This window comes from Elephas maximus, chromosome 15 (assembly GCF_024166365.1).
Source record: "Elephas maximus indicus isolate mEleMax1 chromosome 15, mEleMax1 primary haplotype, whole genome shotgun sequence".
Taxonomy (NCBI): domain Eukaryota; kingdom Metazoa; phylum Chordata; class Mammalia; order Proboscidea; family Elephantidae; genus Elephas; species Elephas maximus.
The window spans coordinates 801,672-824,997 of record NC_064833.1 but is presented as its reverse complement, the minus strand read 5'-3'; the positions used below and the strand labels follow the sequence as shown (position 1 = coordinate 824,997).

Genomic DNA, 23,326 nt, shown 5'->3' with positions numbered 1-23,326 from the left:
TTCTGCCCAAGGTCATCACCACAAGCCCTTTCTGCCCAAGGTCATCACCACAGCAGCCCCACCCCACTGTTTTCACTCCACAGAAAACAAATGCATCTTGAAAAGGCCTGTTCCCGTGCCCCTCTGACAGCACTGCTGGGGGCTCTGCTCCTTCATGGAGGGGTCCATCTCTCCCCTTCCCCCCATGCTCTCTTGGCCCCAACTCCACTAAGGCAAGAACAAAGGAAGGCCAAGCCCAGTGCCCAGTCCTCCTCTGGCCCCCATCCAGCACTTCCGCCCCACTCCCCACCACCCCCTCCTGGAAACACCTATCCTTTGGGCCCCAGCCCTGCCTCACCAGTGCCCGTGGCCTTCTTTACCAGATTTTCATCTCTCAGTCCCTGAATGAGGATGGTTCTGCTCTCCAGCTACACTCTCCTCCTTGGTAATGTCACCCAGACCCTCAGTGGAGAGGAAGAGTGGTACCAGTCCTGATGGGACTCCCATGTGCCCATCCTCCCACTTGTCCTCCACTGGGCTCTGTAGGGCCAAAGGCTCCCCCAGGGCATGGCACCAGTGTCCACTAGGACCAGGGTCACCTGCCAGACTGCCCTATCCCAGGACCAGTTCTCAGGCCAAAACCCTGCAAGCTACCGTCAAGTTTCTTCCTCTCATACCCCAGGCCCAAACGGCCAGAACTGTTACTTCAACTTTCAAAATGTATCAGAGTTAAAGATGTAATACATGGAGAGATGTTCCATGTTCACGGATAGGAAGACTCAATATTATTCAAATGTCAGTTCTTCCCAACCTGATCTATAGATCTCTGCAACCCCAATCAAAGTCCCAGCAAGTTATTTTGTGGATATTGACAAACTGATTCTAAAGTTTAAATTGAAAGGTAAAAGACTGAGACTGGCCAACACGATATGGAAGGATAGAGTTGGAAGACTGACACTACCCAACTTCAAAACTTACTATAAACCTACAGTGATCAAGACAGGGTGGTATTGGTGAAGGAAAAGACAAACAGATCAGTGGAACAGAACAGAAAGCCCAGAAATAGACCCATATAAATACAGTCAACTGATCTTTGACAAAGCAGCAAAGGGGACTCAATGGAGAAAGGATCATCTTTGTAACAAATGGTGCTGGAACAGCAGGGCATACACATGCAAAAAAAAAAAAAAGGATCTACACACAGAGCTTACATCTTTCACAAAAGTTCAAGATCACAGACCTAAATGTAAGATCTAAAACTCTACGACTTTTAAAATCTAACACTGGAGAAAATGTAGGTGAACTTGGGTTTGGTGATGACTTTTCAGATAGAACACCAAAAGCATGATCCATAAAGGAAAAAGGACACACTGGACTTTGTTAAAATGTAACCGTCTATCCTGTGAAAGACACTATTAACGGAATGAAAAGACAAGCCACAGACTGGGAAAAAGTAATTTACAAAATACATCTGATAAAGGATTTGTGTCCAGAATATAAAACCCACTCAAAAACCTAATAAGAACAAAACTCAAGAATAAGAAAACAAAATGGGCAAAAGATCTGGATAGTCACCTCACCAAAGAAAATATACTGGTGGCAAATATCATACGAGAAAATGCTCAACATCACGTGTCATTAAAGAAAAGAAAAAACCATTGCCGTCGAGTCAATTCCGACTCATAGCAACCCTATATGTCATTAAAAAAAATAAAATAATAAGGAGACACCACTACACTACACACCTATTAAAAAAAAAAAAAGAGTGGCTAAAATCCAGAAGCCTGACAACACCAAATGCTGACAAGGACATGGAGCAACAGCGCCCTCACTCATGGCTGGTGGGAAATGGCACAGCCATGGTGGAAGGCAGTCTGGCCGTTTCCTACAAAGCCCGACAGTCTCAACTTTGCTCCAGCGATCGTGCTCCTAGGCATTTACTCACGTGAGATGAAAACGTGTGTCCACATAAAAACCTGCACATGAATGTTTCCAGCAGCCGTATTTGTAATTGCCAAAAAGGGGAAGCAACCAAGATATCCTTCAACAGGTGCGTGGGTAAACTGCGGTGGCTGCTCACAGCGAAGTTATCATCCAGCGATAAAAAGAAATGAGCTCTCAGCCACAACAAGACATGCGGGAAACTTCAACGCATGCGCTCTGCTAGGTGAAGGAAGCCAGTCTGGAGAAGCTATGTTCTGTGTGAGTCCAACTACACGGCATTCTGGAAAAGCCAAAACTACGGAGACAGTGAGAAGAGCAGCGGTTGCCAGGGGCACAGGGGGAGGAGGGAGGGATGACCAGGTGGAGCATTGGGCTTTGGGGGGCAGTGAAACTGTCCTGTGTGATACTGTGATGGTGGATATGTGCATTATGCGTTTGTCATGATCCACAAAACTGTACAACACAAAAGTAAATCCCAGTGTAAACTATGGACTTAAGTTAATAATAAGGTACAAAAAAATACATATATCTCCAGTGTCTGGCTCCTCCAAAAAGTGGCCATGCCCCACTGATGGGAAGGCCAGCTGCCTCCCACTGCAGCCCAGCAGAGCCCCCCCAGTCTGAGCTGCCCACCTCTCTCGGCATCCTTGAACTTGATAGTCCTGCGCCGGGGCAGCCGGGGACTGGCGGGCACATTGGCCAGGAAGCCAGAGCCACAGAACCCCAGACCGCTGCTTCGGTTCCTGAGCACCAGCTTCAGCTCCTGGTTCTCCTGGATGAGCTGCACCAGCCGCCGCAGCTCCTCATTCTCTTGTGCCAGCCGCTGGATCTCCTGCCGCAGGCCTTCGTAGCTGCTGAGGAGGGACATGCCCGGAAGCAGGGGCAGCAGCTGGCCAGCAGCCAGCAAGCTGGCCCAGGGCAGTGGAGCCCACCATTGTGAGGTCAGCAGCTGCCCCTGCCCCGTGCCTCGGCCACATTCCACATTCCAGGGCTTAGGGCCCCAGGCCCAGTTATCCCAACCCCTCTGGGTAGGCTCACTTGACCTTTGACCTGTGGGCCCCTATGCCCTATGAGCTTGACAACCAGCAGGTGCCCAGCCCTGCCCCAGGTGGGGGAGGTGGGGGGTGGGACCCCAGAAAACCCCTTCCTCGGGGGTAAAAGCCTCTTTGTCCTCAGCTTCGCTGGGGTGTGCTGCTGGGAGGGGTGGGGGGCAGGATTCAAGCATTCCCACCCACCCACCTGGCCTCCCTCGCAGTGGCCACCAGAGGAATCAACATGGCTGACACCCTGGCCTTGGACTCTCAGCCTCCAAAACTGTGAGAATAAACTTCTATTATTTAAAGCCACCCACTTTGTGGTATTTTGTTATGGCAGCCGAGGTGGGAGCCCACCTGGGGGCACCTCAGAAGAAAGGCCTGAGGAAAAATCAGCCACTGAAAACCTTGTAGAGCACAGTTCTACTGTGACACACATGGGGTCAGCGTTGGGTCAGCCGCAGCTGGTTTAAGACATGGATGCACCCCTGACACCCATCTGTGGGCCAGAGGGGTTGCTATGGAAGAAGTACGGCATACCCTCTTCCCAGCCCTGGTACAGTACTGCAGGGGTTCTGCCAGGGTGACGGGAGGGCTGGCAGCTCCACAGCTCTGCTGAGCAGCTGACTCTGTTTGGAAGGCAGTGTGTAGAAACTCATGCCTCCGGGGCGTTGTTAAAAATTCAGCTCTTAGGGGTGTCATCAATCCCGAAAAACAAGTTATTTCTGATACTAATAGCAACAAATGAAACCAAAGACCACCCAGAAGTTTAACAGAGAAAATCTGGGAAAGAGACAGCTAAAAAGGACTCAGCCAAGACTACATTCATTCTTGGCGGCCCCGAAGGCTGTGCACAGGCACGAGGCTGTGCCCACTCGGGCTGCCAGAGCAGGTACTTGAGAGCCACTAGTCCCTGGGTGCTTTCCTCTCCAGCTGCTTCTTTAACAAACTGCCACAAGCTTAGTGGCTTAAAACAACAGAAAGTTATTCTTACAGTTCTGGAGGCCAGAAGCCTGAACTGAGTCTTCTGGGGCCAAAATCAAGGTGTCAGTGGGGCCGGTTCCTTCCGGAGGCTCCAGGGGGCCTGTGCCTTGCCTCTTGCAGCATCTGGTGGCTGGTGGCCCATGACTCCAGTCTGTTTCTCTGTGGTCACTTTGCTTTCTCGTCCGTAGTCACATATCCCTCTGCCTCCCTCTTATAAGAACACTTATGATTAGGTTTAGGGCCCACGGGGTAATCCAGGATCCCCTCCTCCATCCAGTATGGCTAGGAGAAAAGGACTATAACCCATCTCAGCGTCAGACCAGGTGCAGCCGCAAGGCTCTGGCTGGCTTGCTAACCCTGGTGCCGCCATGACTGACTAGACTTGTGCTCCCTGGGAGGTGGTATTTCCCTAGCCCATCACAGTAAATCCATCCCACGTGCTCTTTTTAAAATGCAACATTGGCATTCCTCTCATAGGGCAGTGGGGTCTATGTCCTCTCCCCTTTAGCCAGGGCAGAACTTTGGGACAGCCTTGACCCGTGGAGTGTTGCCGGAGTGACAATAGTGATAGTAATGTCTGGCTTCTGAGGCGAGGTCATAAAAACACCATATACATCACCCTGCCTCTTGGGATGCTCACCCTTATATCCCTGCCGCCATGCTTCGAGGAAGCCCAAGCTACATGGAGAGGCCACATGTAAATGTTCTGACAGCCCCAGATGAGGTTCCAGCCAACAGCCAGCATCAACCAGCAAACATGTGAGTAGGGAAGCCTTTAAGATGACTCCAGGCCCAGCCACCATCTGGCAACAACCACACAGAAGATCCTAAGTGCAAACCGCCTAGCTGAGCCCAAGTGACCCCTCGAACTGTGAGAGATAATAACATGTTTTTGTTATTTGAAGTCACTAGGGTCTGGAAAGTTTGTTATGTAGCAAGAGATAAATAGACACACAGTACCTTTTTGAAAAAAAATGAAGGTATCTTCATTCTCAAAGGAAAAATAAAAAGGAGGCCCATTTTATTGTGGTGTGGGGGCTGATGTAATGGGGAGACAAGTGGATCTGAATAGTGCCAGGTATGGACCAGGCTGGGATACAGCTGAGAACACCTTCTCAGCCCCCTTCAAACATGCCTCTGCTCTGGGTCAACGTTAGAACCATGTCCGTTCATCCCTTCACTTTCAAACTTATGGCGTGGAATCTGCCTCCTGAGCCGCTGCAGCGGGGCTGCATAATGCAGCCTGTAGGAGCGGAGATACTAGCTCCGCACTGGTGAATGGTAAGCGCTAGGAAACGGGAGACAGGAGGTGCCAGGGCAGGAGGTCCCCTTCATTTCTTCTTCCTGTAGGCAAAACAGCAGTTCCTGGAGGAGCAAATCCAGGTAACCAAGTCATCGGACCCCATGAGGTGAGATGCAGGAGTCCACCAGGGCCAGGAAATGCAGGAGAGAGTAACAAAGCTGTGCTGGGTAACACCTCGCAGGCTGGCCAGGATTATTTTAAAATCTGTGACATTTACTTCTGGTGGGAAAGAAGGGAAAAAGGAACTCTGGTACATACAACCTTCACCCAGAAATCCTACTCCTTGAGCACACTGGCTCCCCGTCATGGGAATGGCCAGAACGAATCCTGGTAGGGTACTCCATGGATGTCAAGCAGCCAACGAAAAACCAACACGAGCTCCGTTGGACTGTTTGGAGAGATTTCATGAGGAGTTTCTGGAAGAAAAACAGAAAAGTATGAAATGATCCCATTTTAAAAAATAACCAGAGATCCCAAAGTCCCTGTGTGGCTGTATGTGTACAAATGCATGTGTTGGTGTGTGATTTGTATGGAACTACGGGAGCATGAAGACAAATACAGAAGACACTATTTGTTAGATCATTAAAGTAGATGTGGAGGGTGGCGGTGGCAACATAAGAACCAAGCAAATGAAGAGAAATTTTAAATTGCCTTAGCAGCCATCTAAGATGCATCAATTGGTCTCAATCCACCTGGAACAAAGGAGAATGAAGAACACCAAGGACACGAGGTATTTATGAGCCCAAGAGACAGAAAGGGCCACACTAACCAGAGACTACATCAGCCTGAGACCAGAAGAACTAGATGGTGCCCGGCCACAACTGATGACTGCCCTGACAGGGAACACAACAGAGAACCCCTGAGGGAGCAGGAGAACAGTGGGATGCAGACCCCAAATTCTCATAAGACCAGACTTAATGGTCTGACTGAGACTAGAATGACCCCAGAGGTCATGGTCCCCAGACCTTCTGTTAGCCCAAGACAGGAGCCATTCCCAAAGCCAACTCTTCAGACAGGGCCTGTAAGACAGGAAATGATACTGGTCAGGAGTCACCTTCCTGGATCAAGTAGACACATGAGGCTATATGAGCAGCTCCTGTCTGGAGCGGAGATGAGAGGGCAGAGCGGGTCAGAGGCTGGCAGAATGGACACAAAAATGGAGAGTGGAGGGAAGGAGTGTGCTGTCTCATTAGAGGGAGAGCAGCTAGGAGTATACAGCAAGGTGTATGTAAGTTTTTGGATGAAAAACTGACTTGGTTTGTAAGCTTGCACTTAAAGCACAATTAAAAAAATATATATCCAAAATAGATAGTTTTTCCTTAAAAAAAAAATTAAACTGCCCTTCAAAGAACAGGACCACACATGCGTATGATGTAAAATTGTGTCTAAACGGTAAGAAAGTGAAACGACAGGAAACGGTCTGCTTGCAGAGTAGAGGCTTCCACTCCGACAACCGCTGGCTTCGCCCGGAGAACCTCGAAGGCGCCTCTCAAGAAGCAGCAAAGTCGAGCCAGTTGGCGCCGGGGACTGAGCGGAGCTGGACCCGCAGGCTCGGCGCCCTCGGGCCTCCGGGTTCTGGCCAAAGAGGTGCGCCCGGCGGGGCTGGGGCGGGCGTCCTCTGCCCACCGGTGTACCGAAGCGCAGCGGCGGCCAGAGCGGGAGGGCCCCGGGGCCGTCAGAACAGCGCCCCGCCGCAGGAAGGCTCCGCCACCGGCCGCGGCCACAGGCTTCCGTCCCGGGCCAGTGCAGCGGTCGTTCCCCGGGACCTGAAATGCGGAGTGGGGCCCTCGGAACTGTAGTTCCCGAGGTCGTAAGTAGTGACACGACCCCCGGAAACCCAAGTCCAATTGACCGGAAGTGGGCGCGGACTCGCCGGAAACCGAGATCCTGGAAGTCGGACGTAGGGAGCGGGGCCGCCGGGAACTGTAGTTCTCCGCGAGCGGGGCTGGCTACCTAGTGGCATGGCGGGGCTGGCTACCTAGTGGCATGGCGGGGCTGGAGCTGCTATCGGATCAGGGCTACCGCGTGGACGGGCGGCGAGCCGGGGAGCTGCGCAAGATCCAGGCGCGGATGGGCGTGTTCGCGCAGGCCGACGGCTCGGCCTACATTGAGCAAGGCAACACCAAGGCGCTGGCGGTGGTCTACGGGCCTCACGAGGCGAGTGGGTGTGCACCGGCCGGGCTACCTCCGGGCAGGTGGAGGGATCGGGCCGAGGCGGGAGCCGCGGGGCGCGCGGGCCGCGCGGGGCGCGCGGGGCGCGCGGGGCGGGGTGCTCCTCGGTTCACTGAGCAGAGGCGTCAGGGCCGCATCTCACTTGGAGTAGAAGCCGAAGTCTTCACTTGGGTGCCGCACGTGGTCCGCACTTCTCATCGGCCTTGTCCCTTGCGCGCTGCATTCTTGTTCGCTGTCCCTGCGGGTGCCGCGCGCACCCCACCGCCCCACCTGGGCACTCAGCCCTGTGGCTTGTCCGTCGCCGTCCGGATGATAGCGTAGCGGACCCCGTTATCCACGTGGCAAATTCTCTCTACGAGCGCACACCTCTATTCCTTTCTCTACCTTTTTGTGCCTATCACCTGAAAACATCAACTTTCTCAATAGATGAAATTTATGTTTGTCTCCCCCACTGGAACATAAACGCCACGAGGACACGGTGGGACCATTAGTTTTTCTGCCGCGCCCCCAGCACTGTCACAGTGACGGCGGCGTAGGCACTGAAGAAAATGTTTGCTTGGCGAATGAGTCTGGGGCTCAGCTTTCCAGACTGAGAGAACCAGAACGGTGGGAACCAGCACAGCGTGTGTGCAGAGCAGAAAGGCTACTGGTTGGTCGAAGGAGGAATAATTCCCGATGAGGTTGAGGGGTTTCCAGGAAGGAGAGGATCCGGGACCTTGTAGACCAGGGAAAGGTTTGGGGTTTATTTCACACGCGGTATGAAGCCTTTGAAGGTAAGCAGGACATGTGAGTGTGTAGGTGAGAACCAGACTTGGTGTTTGTAAATAAACTCTGGATGCCCCGTGGAGGGTGGAAGTGGGTGGGGCAAGGATGGAAAGAGGGAGGCAGTTTAGAGAGATGTGATGCCAGAGGTGATGGTGGCTTAGGCTGCCCAAGTGGGCCTCCCTCAGGCTGTGTTTCGGAGGTGAGTAGCTACCCTTTGGTGAGCCGTTGGAGGTAGGGGGAGGGGCTGAGGTTTGGGCCTGAGCCACAGAGGACAGGGAAGCGTGTGCTGGGAGAAGTGGTCCGGCTCATGGGCCCTTCCTCCCTAGATCCGGGGCTCCCGGGCACGAGCCCTGCCTGACCGGGCACTGGTGAACTGTCAGTACAGTTCAGCGACCTTCAGCACAGGCGAGCGCAAGCGGCGACCACATGGGGACCGCAAGTCCTGCGAGATGGGCCTGCAGCTGCGCCAGACCTTCGAGGCAGCCATCCTCACACAGCTGCACCCTCGTTCCCAGATTGACATCTATGTGCAGGTGAGCAGGCAGCAGCCCTCAGCCTGGGGGCAGGGATGTGGGGATGGAGCTGAGGGTTCAGCAGCCTGACCGACCGATGGCCTCGGGGGCTCCCTGCAGGTGCTGCAGGCAGATGGTGGGACCTACGCAGCTTGTGTGAACGCAGCTACCCTGGCAGTTATGGACGCTGGTATACCCATGCGGGACTTTGTGTGTGCATGCTCAGCTGGCTTTGTGGATGGCACAGCCCTGGCGGACCTGAGCCACGTGGAGGAAGCAGCTGGTGGCCCCCAGCTGGCCCTGGCCCTGCTGCCAGCCTCAGGCCAGATTGCACTGCTGGAGATGGACGCCCGGCTGCACGAGGACCACCTGGAGCCGGTGCTGGAGGCTGCTGCCCGGGCTGCCCGCGATGTACATACCCTGTTGGACCGTGTGGTCCGGCAGCATGTGCGAGAGGCCTCTGTCTTGCTGGGGGACTGACCACCTGGCCACCACGCTCTGAATAAAGTCCTGCTTCTCTGCTCACACGAGCCCTGCTGTGCTTCAGTCCCCACCCTCCCCACAGAGCTTCCACGCCCCATAGCCTGGCCTGGTGTTTGTTCCTGGGATAACCAGAGGCCCTCGACCATATGTCAAGTGCATACCTCCTGCACCCTCAGGTTTCAGACCTGAAGAGAAAGATGGAGCTGGGCCTGGGGGGTGGTCTCAGTGGAGAGAACAGCATGACCAGGAAAGGCTGAAGGCAGAGAGCTTTGACGTGGGCCTGGCAGAAAAAGCCAGGCCGCTACACTGTGGGGTTTGTACATCACCACCCACCACACCCTTCTAGGGGGCCTGAGCATAGGGCTTGAGAGAGAACTCAGTAGCTGTGGGTACCAGCAAGGGGATGTGGAGCCATCTCCCACATCCTCTGGGCCACGGCTCAGACTGCATGTCTCTTGGGCTCCAAAAGTACAGCAGACGCCTGCTCTCACTGGTGTCTTCTCCCTCCGAGGTCTGACCATCCCTGGTCGGACACACACACCACAGCCACTGCACCCTCTGCAAGCTTCCCTTTCAACAACCTCCTTTCTGAAGATTGGCTCCACCGCCTGCCACAAACCGGCCTGAGCCTGAGCACCAGCCCCTGCAGCGGGCACCAGGGTTAAAATCCCAGAGACCTGGACTAACCACCAACTCCAGTCACTCGGCTCTGACAGTGTCCAAACTTGCCGGCCTTCCACCCGCCTGCCCTTGTAACCCTTCTCTGATTCCCCTGCCAGGCGGGGACGCCCAGCTATCGGACGGCGCCTTCTTGCTGCCCCGTCCCTCCCCTGCCAGCTCAGCCGGCAGCCGCTCATCTTCACCACCTTCCCCAGTCGTGCGGCCACCCGCCTCCCTCTGGCGCCGCGGATGGCCGGCCCGACCCTCCCGGGGGCCGCTCCCTGCAGATCTCCAGTTTCCGACCCCAGCTGGGCCCCGTGACACCGACGCCGCCGCCCCGGGCCCGGCCGGCCTCGGCTCTGGGCATGCGCCGCGGGGGCTCCCGGGGCAGGAAGTGTGGTGCGCTCACCGGAAGTGCGTGCGTGCGTGCGTGCGTGCGTGCGTGCGTGCGTGCGTGCGTGCGTGCGTGCGGGCGGGCGGGCGGGCGGGCGGGCGGGCGCGGAGTCCCGGATGACGAGAGCGCTAGCTCGGCCGTCGGAGACAGCCAGCCATGGGTCTCCTGTCGGACCCGGTGCGGCGGCGCGCGCTCGCCCGCCTCGTGCTGCGCCTCAATGCGCCGCTCTGGTGAGAGAGAGGCGGGCCCGGGAAAGCAAGACCTCAGGGCCCGGGGCTCGAGCGGCCGTGCCCCGCGCCCGTTCCCACTCGCTCCCTTTCCCTCCCGCCCGCCTGCGGCGCTCGGGTCACCCGGCCCGGGGCTCAGCCCTCCTGCCCGGCGTCCCGGGTGCCCGGACGCGGCCCAGGTCCCTCAGACGTAGCGGTCGAAGCCGCGGGCAGGGCCCCGGGTCCCGCTGACGCTCCGCTGTTCCTGCCGTTTCCTCTCCCCGCAGCGTGCTGAGCTACGGGGCGGGCATCGCCTGGTTCCTGGCGCTGGCTTTCCCGCCGCTGACCCAGCGCACTTACATGTCGGAGAACGCCATGGGCTCCACCATGGTGGAGGAGCAGTTTGCGGGCGGAGACCGTGCCCGCAACTTTGCCCGGGACTTCGCTGCCCACCGCAGGAAGTCGGGGTGAGCGGCAGAGCCGTGGGCATGGGGGAGCAGGGGTGGCCAAGGCCAGGGAGTCGTGCTCAGGGGCTCTCCTTGTGTCTCCAGGGCTCTGCCAGTGGCCTGGCTGGAGCGAGCGATGCAGTCAGTGGGGCTGGAGGTGTACACGCAGACCTTCTCCCGGAAATTGCCCTTCCCAGATGAGACCCACGAGCGCTATGTATTTGGAGGGCTGTGCTTGCTGTCACAAAGCACCATGGTGGGGGGAGGTGACCTGGGTACGGAATTATTGACGGGGGGAACCCTGGGGCCAGAAAGGTCAGTGGAGAGGTTTTCTGAGACCAGGGAAACACTTGGTGGGGCGTGTTCTAGGGCCAGAAAGGGGGGCTTCAGGGCTCTGTGGTGGGTGCGCTCTGAACCCCCTCCCGTATGGCATACAGATGGTGTCAGGCACTAATGTGTATGGTATCCTGAGGGCCCCGCGTGCTGCCAGCACTGAGTCCCTGGTGCTCACGGTGCCTTGCGGCTCCGACTCTACCAACAGCCAGGCTGTGGGGCTACTGCTGGCGCTTGCTGCCCACTTCCGAGGTGAGGCTCAGGATGCTGATCAGGGAGGGTCTGGCCCCCACCCCAGGCCCAACTGACCCTGCGCCTGGCCTTCAGGGCAGATTTACTGGGCCAAGGACATCATCTTTCTGGTGACAGAGCACGACCTCCTGGGCACCGAGGCTTGGCTTGAGGCGTACCACGACGTAAATGTCACTGGTGGGTGCTCACAACTTGCTCTGGCCCCCTCCTGGCCCCTGGCCTCACCAACCTCTCATTGACAGCCCATTTCCATCCTAACAGGCATGCAGTCCGCGCCGCTGCAGGGCCGTGCTGGGGCCATCCAGGCAGCCGTGGCCCTGGAGCTGAGCAGTGATGTGGTCACCAGCTTGGATGTAGCTGTAGAGGGGCTGAATGGGCAGCTGCCCAACCTCGATTTGCTGAACCTTTTCCAGACTTTCTGCCAGAAAGGGGGACTGCTGTGCACGTTGCAGGGCAAGGTGGGGCTGCCGGCGGGGGCGGGGGGGCCTGCATGAGGACTTACCTTACACTGTCTCCACGCCCCCAAGCTGCAGCCCCAGGACTGGGCATCTCTGGACGGGCCCCTGCAGGGCTTGCAGACGCTGCTGCTGATGGTTCTGAGGCAGGCCTCTGGCTGTCCCCATGGCCCCCATGGCCTCTTCCTGCGCTACCGTGTGGAGGCCCTGACCCTGCGTGGTATAAACAGCTTTCGCCAGTACAAGTATGATCTGGTGGCAGTGGGCAAGTAAGTGGCTCTGACCATGTTTTCCTCTTCCCGTGTTTGAGGTCTGGCCTGGGGTGCTAGGCTCTGCGATGGGAGAGTTGGCGTTCTCTGGGCCTGCCATGATGCCACCTATGCTGGCAGGGCCTTGGAGGGCATGTTCCGTAAGCTCAACCACCTACTGGAACGGCTGCACCAGTCCTTCTTTCTCTACCTGCTGACGGCCCTATCACGCTTCGTCTCCATCGGCCTCTACATGCCCGCTGCCGGATTCCTGCTTCTTGTCCTGGGACTGAAGATATCCTCCTTCCCTGCTCCCACATGGTGCCAGCTCCGGCCCCCTCCCCCTAGGCTGGGGAAGCCCCGGTCCTGCTCCAGGTGCGGGTTGGGGGGTGAGCCCTGGACCCCAACGCAACAGGTCCCGTCACATTTCCTGTCAGGGTCCTTGACTGGCCCACGCTCTGGAACTGTGGATGCAGCTCCATGAGGCCGGAGTAGGTCCCGAGGAGGCTGGAGGGACCCCTGGACATGTGCCTCCCCTCCCCCCAGCACAGGTGACCGCACCCCTCCCGGGATCAGGACAGGCTTTTGGGGTCCATATTGGTGGTTCCTCAGTGGGGGTGAGGAGGGTCCCTGGGGTGCACTAGCGCATAGACCTGGTCTCCAGGCGTCCTTGTGCCCTGCAGGGTGTAGGGCTGGCCTCGCTCGTGGCGCCCCTGTTGATTTCACAGGCTGTGGGCCTGGCCCTTTACATCCTGCCTGTGCTGGGCCAGCATGTGGCTGCCCAGCATTTCCCCGTGGCTGAGGCAGAGGCTGTGGTGCTGACGCTGCTGGCCATCTATGCAGCAGGCCTGGCTCTCCCGCACAACACCCACAGGTGAGGGGCAGGACGGGTGCCCTGGGGCTGCAGGCGGCCCAGGAGGGGTATCTCTGAGTCACTTGCCTTGCAGGGTGGTGAACACACAGGCCCCAGATAGGGGCTGGATGGCGCTGAAGCTGGTGGCCCTCATCTACCTGGCCCTGCAGCTGGGCTGCGTCACCCTCATCAACTTCTCTCTGGGCTTCCTGCTGGCTGCCACCATGGTGCCCGCTGCTGCACTCGCTGAACCCCGTGGGCCCCGGTACTTGCCATTCAGCCCCCTACACAGCCCGTGCTCCTCTCACAGCGGCCCTGCCCTGATGCAGCCCCCTGCATCAAGATCTCATACCTGATGCAGTCTTCACCTCTTTCTGCTCCATGAAGCGCTCCCTAATTTTGTTGTCATTTTCCCCCCAACCCGCCAAAGCACCTGCTCTAACTGCCTCCTGACATGTGTGTGTCATTCTCCTCAGGCCGGTCTACGCTGTCTTGCTGGTGCTGACGAGCCCAGCAGCCACACTCCTGGGCAGCCTTTTCCTGTGGCGGGAGCTGCAGGAAGCGCCGCTTTCCCTGTCGGAGGGTTGGCAGCTCTTCCTGGCGGCGCTGTCCCAGGGCGTGTTGGACCACTATGCCTACGGTGCTCTGCTTTTCCCGATGCTGGCCCTGGGTTTCTATCCTTGTTGGCTGCTGTTCTGGAATGTGCTTTTCTGGAAGTGACATTTGCTGCCCTGACGGCAGGCTGTGGCGGGACTCCCCAAACACCCATTTTTCTGGGAAATAAACAGGTGTTTTGTTTCAGGTGCTCTGTGGATCCTTGGCCCGCTGTCTATGTGGGTCCCAAGGGTGGGGGTGGCACTCCCAGCTGCCCAGCACTGCTGGCGGGGGGGGCACCAGCTGTACCAGCCATGGGCAGGACCATGACCCCCAGCTTGGCCTGGGCTCTAGAAGGATCACAGCCCAGACACTACACTTCCACGGGTTGGGGCCTGGTGCTCTGTGAGGCGCTGTGCTGGGAGGTGGGCAAGTGGGCATGGCTAGGGGATCTGCAGAGCTCCAGGAGCAGCTCTGTGCTGCCCCACACTGTGCTGAGGAGAACTGAGAGCTGGAGCCTGTGGGGTGGGGCAGGGATGCAGAAAGTCGGGGGAGAGAGCAGAGCTTACCCACACCACCCAGAGCACAGACAGGACCCGGAACAGGCTCCCAAGAGCACCACTGCACAGAGGACCAGAGGTGGAGGGTGCTGGTAGGTGCTGGAGAAATCCCACATGGAGAACCTCCATCAGAGGAAAAGGAAATGCAGTGTAATCCTTTGGTGATACTTTCCGGTCACGTCAGACCTCAGAGGCTCCACTCAGCAGCCTTTCTTTCAGGGCAGGGTAGGAGTCAGAGAAGTGCTATCTTGTTCCTTCCAGTACAGATAGGGTGTTATGGGCCCGGGGCTCCCGGGACTATTCCCTCACGTCAGACAGTGGCTTGCCCTGCCCTTCGTCCTGTTTCTGCCTTGTTCCCTAAGGAGACCCTTCCCAACACGGAGCCTTGGCTATGGAGGTGCTGCTCAACTCTGGGCTTCCCAGGGATTGGGGTGAGCTCCCCCAGGGTCCAGTGAAGGGGTTCTCAAGGACCACTTTCTCCAGAGATGAAATGGCTGGTCTTTTGGATAGGGGACAAGCAACTCAGGTTGGTGTCACTGGGGCTCTGCGAGGCAGGAGACCTGGAGAGAGAAGGTGGCCTGGGGAGCAGGAGTAGCTCTGAGAGCCAGGGGAGGCTGTGTGGCCTGTGTGGATAGATGGTAGCCATGAAGGCAGGTCTCAATGCCCTGGATATCTTGCATCTCCACGGAGGGCCACGTGGTGGAACGTGCCAGTGGCTAGGCAGCTTGTGATGATGGGACAGTGGGGCTAGTGCTGCGTGGGAGGGTGGGTGGCCTGGGCCTAACCATTGGCAGGGGAGAAGGGGTTGAGGTTGGGGTATTTTTGGAGGCAGTAAAGAAAGTTGGCTTTGGCTTGGGAGTGGTGGAGGGCACAGAGAGCCGAGGCCAGTGCCTCCACCTGCCTTATGGACACAGGGTGTGGGGGCTCCTCCGTGCACTTCTCAGACCCTTTGCCAGATTTCCTGCCCCTGGGAGCATGAGCCGACCGGCACAGAACAGAGGACTGTTCACTGAGACTTGGGTACCCCGAGGCCAGCTTAGCCCAGACCCTGCTCTGAGGCCGTCAGTGGCCCGGATGGACCCAGAGCCATCAGAATGTGCCACAGGTACCCCACCCTCCTTCGCCTCCCTCCAGACCCCGGCTTATGCTCCCTACTCCCTGGGGGTTGAACGTGCACCCCCTCCCTCACCCACATCTGTCTTACCACTAGGCCTCATCTTCTCCCTTTCCTTCTCAAAGTCCATGCCTCTCCACCTTCACTGACGCAGTGGCGTCTGCTCTCCTGAGCCCAGGCACCCCTGAGATGCAGTGTAACTCTGCATCTGAGCTTTCGTTCCTTGGCTTGAGGGTCACGGCTTTCAGGATAAAACTCTTCCCACCTTGGTGTCCCAGATTGGCTCCACCACTGCCTGCCCTGCTCTTTGGGACATTTCCATGGCCCCCAAAAGAAACATACCCACTAAGCAGTCATGCCCCACGTTCCCTTTCCCTTAGCCCCTGACAGTCTACTTTCTGTCTCCCTGGATTTGTCTATTCTGGACGTTTCTTATAAATTACATGGGATGCAGCCTTCGGTGTCTGGGTTCTTTCACAGCATATTTTCAGAGTTCGTGTTGTCACGTGTATCCGTAATTCGTTCCTTTACGTGACTGACGTTCCGTTGTATGAGTATGCAACATCTGGGTTATCCATTCCTCAGTTGATGGACGTTTGGATTCTTATTGGCTATTGTGAATAACACTACAATGAATAATTCATGCACAGGTTTTTATGTGGGCATATGTTCATTTCTCTTGGGTATATGCCTAGCACTGGAATTTCTGAGTTACTTAGTAACTCTAGTTTAACTTTGTGAAACTGCCCAACTCTTTTCCAAGCAGCTGCACAATATTACAGTCCCACCAGCAGTGGCTGAGTGTTCTAGTTTCTCCACACCCTCAACAAAACTTTTTACCTCATGATCTTTTTTTTTTTTTAATAGCCATTCTAGTGGGTGTAATTGTGAGGGTGGCGAAAGACCAGGTGGTGCTTCCTTCTGTTGCACACGGGGTCACTGTGAGCTGGGACTGACCCGCGGCACCTCCTGACGACGGTGGGCGTGCAGTGAGGATGCGATTCTGATTTCCACTTCCCTGATGGCTGGTCATGATGAGCATCTTTTCATGTACTTCTTGGGCATTTGGAGCCCTGGTGGTGCAGTGGTTAAGTGCTTGGCTGTTAACCAAGAGGTCAGCAGTTTGAATCCACCAGCTGCTCTTTGGAAACCGAATGGGGAAGTTCTGTATCCTATAGGGTTGCTATAGGTAGGATGGCTATTAAAAAAAAAAAAAAAAATCAGTGGCAACAGGTTTTGTTTTTTGGGTTATTGGGGATTTGTATATTTTCTTCAAAGAAATGTCTAATTCATTATTTTTAATAATTTTTTTTTTTAGAGCAGTCTTCAGTTTACAGAAAAATTGTGCTGAAAGTTTATTGTCCCACTTCCCACTTCTCTGCTGCACTTTTTCCTGTTAACATCTCGCAGTCCTGTGGCACATTTGTGACAACTGATGAACCAATATCGATACGTTATTATAAACTAAGTCCATAGTTTACATTAGACTTCACTCTTTGTGTTGTACAGTTCTGTGGACTTTAACAAATGCATCACGTCATGTGTCCACCATTACAGTAACACGGAATAGTTTCACTGCCCTGAAAGTGCCCTGTGTTCCATCTCTTCTTCCACTCCCCTCCCCCTGAGCCCCCATAATGTCTTCACTGTACAGCTTTGGCACAGCTATCCATAAAGTTTTCACTAGCCAATTTTTTCAGAGGTAGATCATCAGGTCCTTCTTCCCACTCAGCATGGAAGCTTCACTAGAACTTGTCCACCACGGGTGACCCTCCTAGTACTTGAAATACCAGTGGCATAGCTTGCAGCAGGATCACAGCAAAATGCAAGTTACCACAGCACAAAAAACTGGCAGATGGGTGGTAGCGTGGCCTTGGTGCTGGAAACCATGTGGTAGATTGCATGATAGAATTTTGAAACTGAACAACTTACTCAATGCAAATACCTTTTTTCAACAACATAAACAGTGACTGTACACATGGACCTTGCCTGATGGAATACTCAGAAATCAAATTGACCACATCTGTGGAAAGAGATGATGGAGAAGCTCGATATTATCAGTCGGAACAAGGCCAGGGGCTGCCTGTGGAGCAGACCATCAACTGCTCATATGCAAATTAAAGTTAAAGCTGAAGAAAATTAAAACAAGTCCATGAAAGTCAAAGTACAACCTTGAGCACATCCCACCTGACTTTAGAGACCATTTCAAGGATAGATTTCATGCAGTGAACACTAATGACAGAGATTAGACGAGTTGTGGAATGATATCAAAGACACTGTCTTAGTTATCTAGTGCTGCTGTAACAAAAATAACACAAGTGAATGGCTTTAACGAAGAGAAATTTATCGTCTCACAGTCTAGGAGGCTAGAAGTCCAAATTCAGGGTGTCACCTCCAGGTGAAGAAGGCCTTCTCTATCGGTTTTGGTAGAAGTTCCTTGACATCAGTCTTCCCTGGTCAAGGAGCTTCTCAGCACAGAGACCACAGGTCCAAAGGACAAGATATCCTCCCGGCTTTTGTTTCTTGGTGATACGAGGTTCTCACGTCTCTCTGCTTGCTTGTGTCTTTTATATCTCTAAAGAAATTGACGTAAGACACAATCTAATCTTGTAGATGGAGTCCTGACACATTAACATAACTGCCTCGAATTCTCCCTCATTAACATCATAGAGGTAGAATTTACAACTCATAGCAAAATCACATCAGATGACTAAATCCCGTGATACTAGGAATCGTGGCCTACGCAAGTCAACGCACATCTTTGGCGGACACAATTCAGTCTGTTACAGACATCACACATGAAGAAAGCAAAAGGTCTTTAAAAAAAAAAGGAAAGAAAAAATCGAAATGGATACCAGAAGAAACTGAAGCTTGCTCTTGCATGTACAGTAGCTAAAGCGAAAGAAAGACATGATGAAGTAACAGAGCTGAACAGAAGATTTCAAAGGGTGCCTCGAGAAGATAAACTAAAGTTCTATAGTGAAATGTGCAAAGACCTGGAGTTAGAAAATCAAAAGGGAAGAACATGTGCAGCATTTCTCAAGCTGAAAGAATTGAAGAAAATATTCAAGCCTCAAGATGCAATATTCAAGTATTCTATGGGCAAAACCTGTTACGCAGATGACACAATCATGCTGGCTGAAAGTGAAGAGGACTTGAAGCACTTACTGATGAAGATCAAAGACCACAGCCTTCCATGTGGATTACACCTCAACGTAAAGACAACAAAAATTCTCACAACTGGACCAATAAGCAACATCATGATAAATGGGGAAAAGATTGAAGTTGTCAAGGATTTCATTTTACTTGTATCCTCAATCAACACCCATGGAAGCAGCAGTCAAGAAACACAAACGACTCATTGCATTGAGCAAATCTGCTGCAAAGGACCTCTTTAAATATTTGGAAAGCAAAAATGTCACCTTGAAGACTAAGGTGTAACTGACCCAAGCCATGGTATTTTCAATCACATTATATGCATGTGAAAGCTGGACAATGAATAAGGAAGACAGAAGAATTGACACCTTTGAATTGTGGTATTGGTGAAGAATATTGAATATATGATGGACTGCCAAAAGAACAAACAAATCTGTCTTGGAAGAAGTACAACCAGAATGTTCCCTAGAAGCATGGATGGCGAGACTGCATCTTACATACTTTGGACATGTTGTCAGGAGGGATCAGTCCCTGGAGAAGGACATCCTGCTTGGTAAAGTACAGGGCCGGCGGAAAAGAGGAAGACCCTCAATGAGATGGATTGACACAGTGGCTGCAACAATGGGCTTAAGCGTAACAATGATTTTAAGGATGGCACAGCACTGGGAAGTGTTTTTGTTCTGCGGTACATGGAGTTGCTATGAGTCGGAACCAACACGACTGCACCTAATAACAATGACAACAGGCAAAAAATTGAACAACACAGGAAGCATCAAAAAAAGATGGAAGGAATGCAGAGAGTCGCTGTACCAGAAAGAATTGGATGACATTCAACCATTTCAGGAGGTAGCATATGATCAAGAACCGATGGTATTGAAGGAAGAAGTCCAGCTGCACTGAAGGCATTGGCAAAAAACAAGGCTCCAGGAATGCCTGAACACCAGTTGAGATGTTTCAAAAAACGGATGCAATTCTGGAAGCACTCACTCGCCTATGCCAAGAAATTTGGAAGAGAGCTACCTGGCCAACTGACTGGAAGAGACCCATGTTGTTGTTGTTGTTAGGTGCCATTGCGTTGGTTCTGACTCATAGGGACCCTAGGAAACACTACCTGGTCCTGCTCCATCTCCACAATCATTATGCTTGAGCCCACTGTTGGAACCACTACGTCAGTCCATCACATTAAGGGTCTTCCTCTTATGCGCTGACCCTCTGCTTTACCTGCGTGAAGTCCTTCTTCAGGGACTGATCCCTCCTGATAACATGTCCAAAGTATGTGAGATGAAGTCTTGCCAGCCTTGCTTCTAATGAGCATACTGGCTGTATTTCTTCCAAGACAGGTTTGTTAGTTCTTTTGGCAGTCCATGGTACATTCAATATTCTTAGCCAATACCATAATTCAAAGGCATCAATTCTACTTTCGTCTTCCTTATTCATTGTCCAGTTTTCACATGCATATGAAGCAACTGAAAACATGACTTGGGTCAGACACATCTTAGTCCTTAAGGTGACATCTTTGCTTTTTAACACTTTAAAGAGGTCTTTTGCAGCAGATTTGCCCAGTGCGATGCATTGTTTGATTTCTTGACTGCTGCTTTCATGGGCGTTGATTGTGGATCCAAGTAAAATGAAATCTTTGACAGCTTCGAGATTTCCTCCTTTTGTCATGATGTTGCTTATTGGTCCAGTTGTGAGGATTTCTTGTGTTGAGGCGTAAGCCATACTGAAGGCCGTAGTTTTTGATCTTCATCAGTAAGTGCTTCAAATCCTCTTCACTTTCAGCAAGAAAAGTTGTGTTATCTGCATAATGCAGGTTGTTAATGAGTCTTCCTCCAATTCCGAAGCCCCGTTTTTCTTCATATAGTCCAACTTCTTAGATTTTTTGTGCATCATACAGATTGAATAGGTATGGTGAAAGGATACAACCCTGATGTATACATTTCCTAACTTTATTTTTTATTGTGTTTCCTGACTTTAAACCACATAGTACCCCCTTGTCCCGTTCGAATGACTGCCTCTTTATCTATGTACAAGTTCCTCATGAGCACAATTAAGTGTTCTGGAGTTCCCATTCTTCACAATGTTATCCGTAGTTTGTTATGATCCACACAGTTGAATGCCTTTGCATGGTCAATAAAACATAGGTAAACATCTTTTTGGTATTCTCTGTTTTCAGCCAGGATCCATCTGACATCAGCAATGATATCCCTGATTCAATGTCCTCTTCTGTATCTAGCTTGAATTTCTGGCAGTTCCCTGTCAGTGTACTGCTGCGGCCATTTTTGAATTATCTTCAGCAAAATTTCCCTTGAGTGTGATATTAATGATATTGTTCAATAATTCCCACATTCTGTTGAATTGCCTTTCTTTGGAATAGGCATAACTATGGATCTCTTCCAGTCAGTTGGCCAGGTAGCTCTCTTCCAAATTTCTTGGTAATAAGAAGGAGTACTTCCCCTGCTGCATCCATTTGTTGAAACATCTCAACTGATATTCAGTCAATTCCTGGAGCCTTGTTTTTTGGCAATGCCTTCAGTGCAGCTGGACTTCTTCCATCAATACCATCAGTTCTTGATCATGTGCTACCTCCTGAAATGGTTGAATGTCATCCAATTCTTTTTGGTACAGTGACTGTGTATTCCTTTCATCTTGTTTTGATGCTTCATGTGTTGTTCAATTTTTTGCCCATAGAATACTTCGGTATTGCAACTCGAGGCTTGAATATTTTCTCCAGTTTTTTCAGTTTGAGAAATGCTGAACATGTCCTTCCCTTTTGGTTTTCTAACTCCAGGTCTTTGGATATATCATTATAATACTTTACTTTGTCTTCTCGAGGTGCCCTCTGAAATCTTCTCTTCAGCTCTTTTACTTCATCATTTCTTCTGTTTGCTTTAGCTATTGGATGTTCAAGAGTAAGTTTCTCAGTGTCTTCTACATCCATGTTGGTCTCTTCTTTCTTTCCTGTCGTTTGAATGACCTGTTGCTTTTCTTTATGTATGATGTCCTTGGTGTCATTCCACAACTCATCTGGTCTTCAGTCTGGTCTGGTCTTAGTGTTCAACATGTCAAATCTATTCTTGTGATGGTCTCTAAATTCAGGTGCAAGATACTCAAGGTCGTACTTTGGCTCTTGTGGACTTGTTCTAACTTTCTTCAGCTTCAACTGGAACTTGTATATGAGTAATTAATGGTCTTCCACAGTCAGCCCCTGGCCTTTTTCTGACCGATGATATTGAGCTTTTCCATTGTCTCTCTCCACAGGAGTAGTTGATTTGATTCCTGTGTATTCTATCTGGTGAGGTCCATGTGTATGGTTGCTGTTTATGTTGGTGAAAAAAGGTATTTGTAATGAAGAAGTAGTTGGTCTTGGAAAATTCTATCATGCGATCTCTGACATCATTTCTACTACTGAGGCCATGTTTTCCAACTACCAATCCTTTGTTTCTAACTTTTGAATTCCAATCACCAGTAATTATCAATGCATCCTGATTGCATGTTCAGTCCATTTCAGACTGCAGAAGTTGGTAAAAATCTTCAATTTCTTCATCTTTGGCCTTAGTGATTGGTGCATAAATTTGAATAATAGTCGTATTAACTGGTCTTCCTTGTAGGTGTATGGATATTATCCTATCACTGACAGCGTTGTACTTCAGGATAGATTTTGAAATGTTCTTTTTGACCATGAATGCAACACCAGCCATCTTCAAGTTGTCATTCCCGGCATAGTAGACCATATGATAGTCTGATTCAAAATGGCCAGTACTAGTCCATTTCAGCTCACTAATGCCTAGGATATCGGTGTTTATGTGTTCCATTTCGTTTTTGACGATTTCCAATTTTCCTAGATTCATACTCATACATTCCACATTCCAGTTATCAATGGATGTTTGCAGCTGTATCTTCTCACTTTGAGTTATGCCACATTAGCAGATGAAGGTCCAGAAAACTTGACTCCACCCACTTTATTAAGGTCGGCTCTGCTTTGAGGAGGCAGTTCTTCCCTAATTGTATTTTGATTACCTTCCAACCTGAGGGGCTCATCTTCTGGCACTATATCAAACAGTGCTCCACTCCTATCTGTAAGGTTTTCACTGGCTAATTCTTTTCAGAAGTAGATCACCAGCTCCTTCTTCCTAGTTTGTCTTAGTCTGATAGCACAGCTGAAACCTATCCACCATGGGTGACCCTGCTGGTATTTGACCTTGCATAGCTTCCAGCACCACAGCAACACACAAGCCCCTACGGTATGACAAACTGACAGATGTGCGGGGGTCCGATGCAATGCATTGTTTGATTTCTTGACTGATGCTTCCATGAGTGTTGATTGTGGAGCCAAGTAAAATGAAATCCTTGAGAACTTCAATCGTTTCTCCATTTCTCATGATGTTGCTTATTGGTGTAGTTGCGAGCATTTTTGTTTTTTTTATGTTGAAGTGTAATCTATAGTGAAGGCTATAGTCTTTGATCTTCATCAGTAAGTGCTTCAAGTCCTCTTCACTTTCAGCAAGGAAGGTTGTGTCATCTGCATAATGCAGGTTGTTAATGAGTCTTCCTTGAATCCTGACACGCTGTTCTTCATATAGCTTCTGGGATTGTTTGCTCAGCATACAGACTGAATAAGTATGGTGAAAGGATGCAACCCTGATGCATATTCATGACCATTCCAAAGAAAGGTGATCCAACAGAATGTGCGAATTATCCAACAGAATCATTGATATCACAGTCAAGTACAATTTTGCTGAAGATCATTCAAAAGTGGTTGCCGCAGTACATCGACAGGGAGCTGACAAAAATTCAAGCCAAATTCAGAAGAGGACGTGGGAGATGAGATATCATTGCTGATGTCAGATGGATCCTGGCTGATGTTTATTTATCCGTG

General features: G+C 52.0%; 2 protein-coding genes across 4 annotated transcripts; both read left to right on the top strand.

Moving 5' to 3' along the window:
- Positions 1 to 7,105: 7,105 nt before the first annotated feature.
- On the top strand, positions 7,106 to 9,588 carry EXOSC4 (exosome component 4). Its single transcript, XM_049854251.1, has 3 exons — positions 7,106 to 7,401; positions 8,508 to 8,714; positions 8,814 to 9,588. The coding sequence occupies exons 1-3, from the start codon at positions 7,231 to 7,233 to the stop codon at positions 9,171 to 9,173; spliced, it is 738 nt and encodes a 245-aa protein (XP_049710208.1). The 5' UTR covers positions 7,106 to 7,230; the 3' UTR covers positions 9,174 to 9,588.
- Positions 9,589 to 10,330: 742 nt separating this feature from the next.
- Positions 10,331 to 13,824, top strand: GPAA1 (glycosylphosphatidylinositol anchor attachment 1). Of its 3 annotated transcripts, none has more exons than XM_049854223.1 (12): positions 10,331 to 10,460; positions 10,724 to 10,903; positions 10,988 to 11,099; positions 11,320 to 11,467; positions 11,585 to 11,644; positions 11,729 to 11,925; positions 11,995 to 12,142; positions 12,233 to 12,465; positions 12,626 to 12,721; positions 12,854 to 13,044; positions 13,118 to 13,288; positions 13,500 to 13,824. In XM_049854223.1, the coding sequence occupies exons 1-12, from the start codon at positions 10,387 to 10,389 to the stop codon at positions 13,741 to 13,743; spliced, it is 1,854 nt and encodes a 617-aa protein (XP_049710180.1). In that variant the 5' UTR covers positions 10,331 to 10,386; the 3' UTR covers positions 13,744 to 13,824. The 3 variants fall into 3 exon arrangements, with proteins under 3 accessions (XP_049710180.1, XP_049710178.1, XP_049710179.1); XM_049854221.1 differs by having other exon boundaries at positions 11,543 to 11,644; XM_049854222.1 differs by having other exon boundaries at positions 11,543 to 11,644; positions 11,995 to 12,191; positions 12,312 to 12,465.
- Positions 13,825 to 23,326: the final 9,502 nt, after the last annotated feature.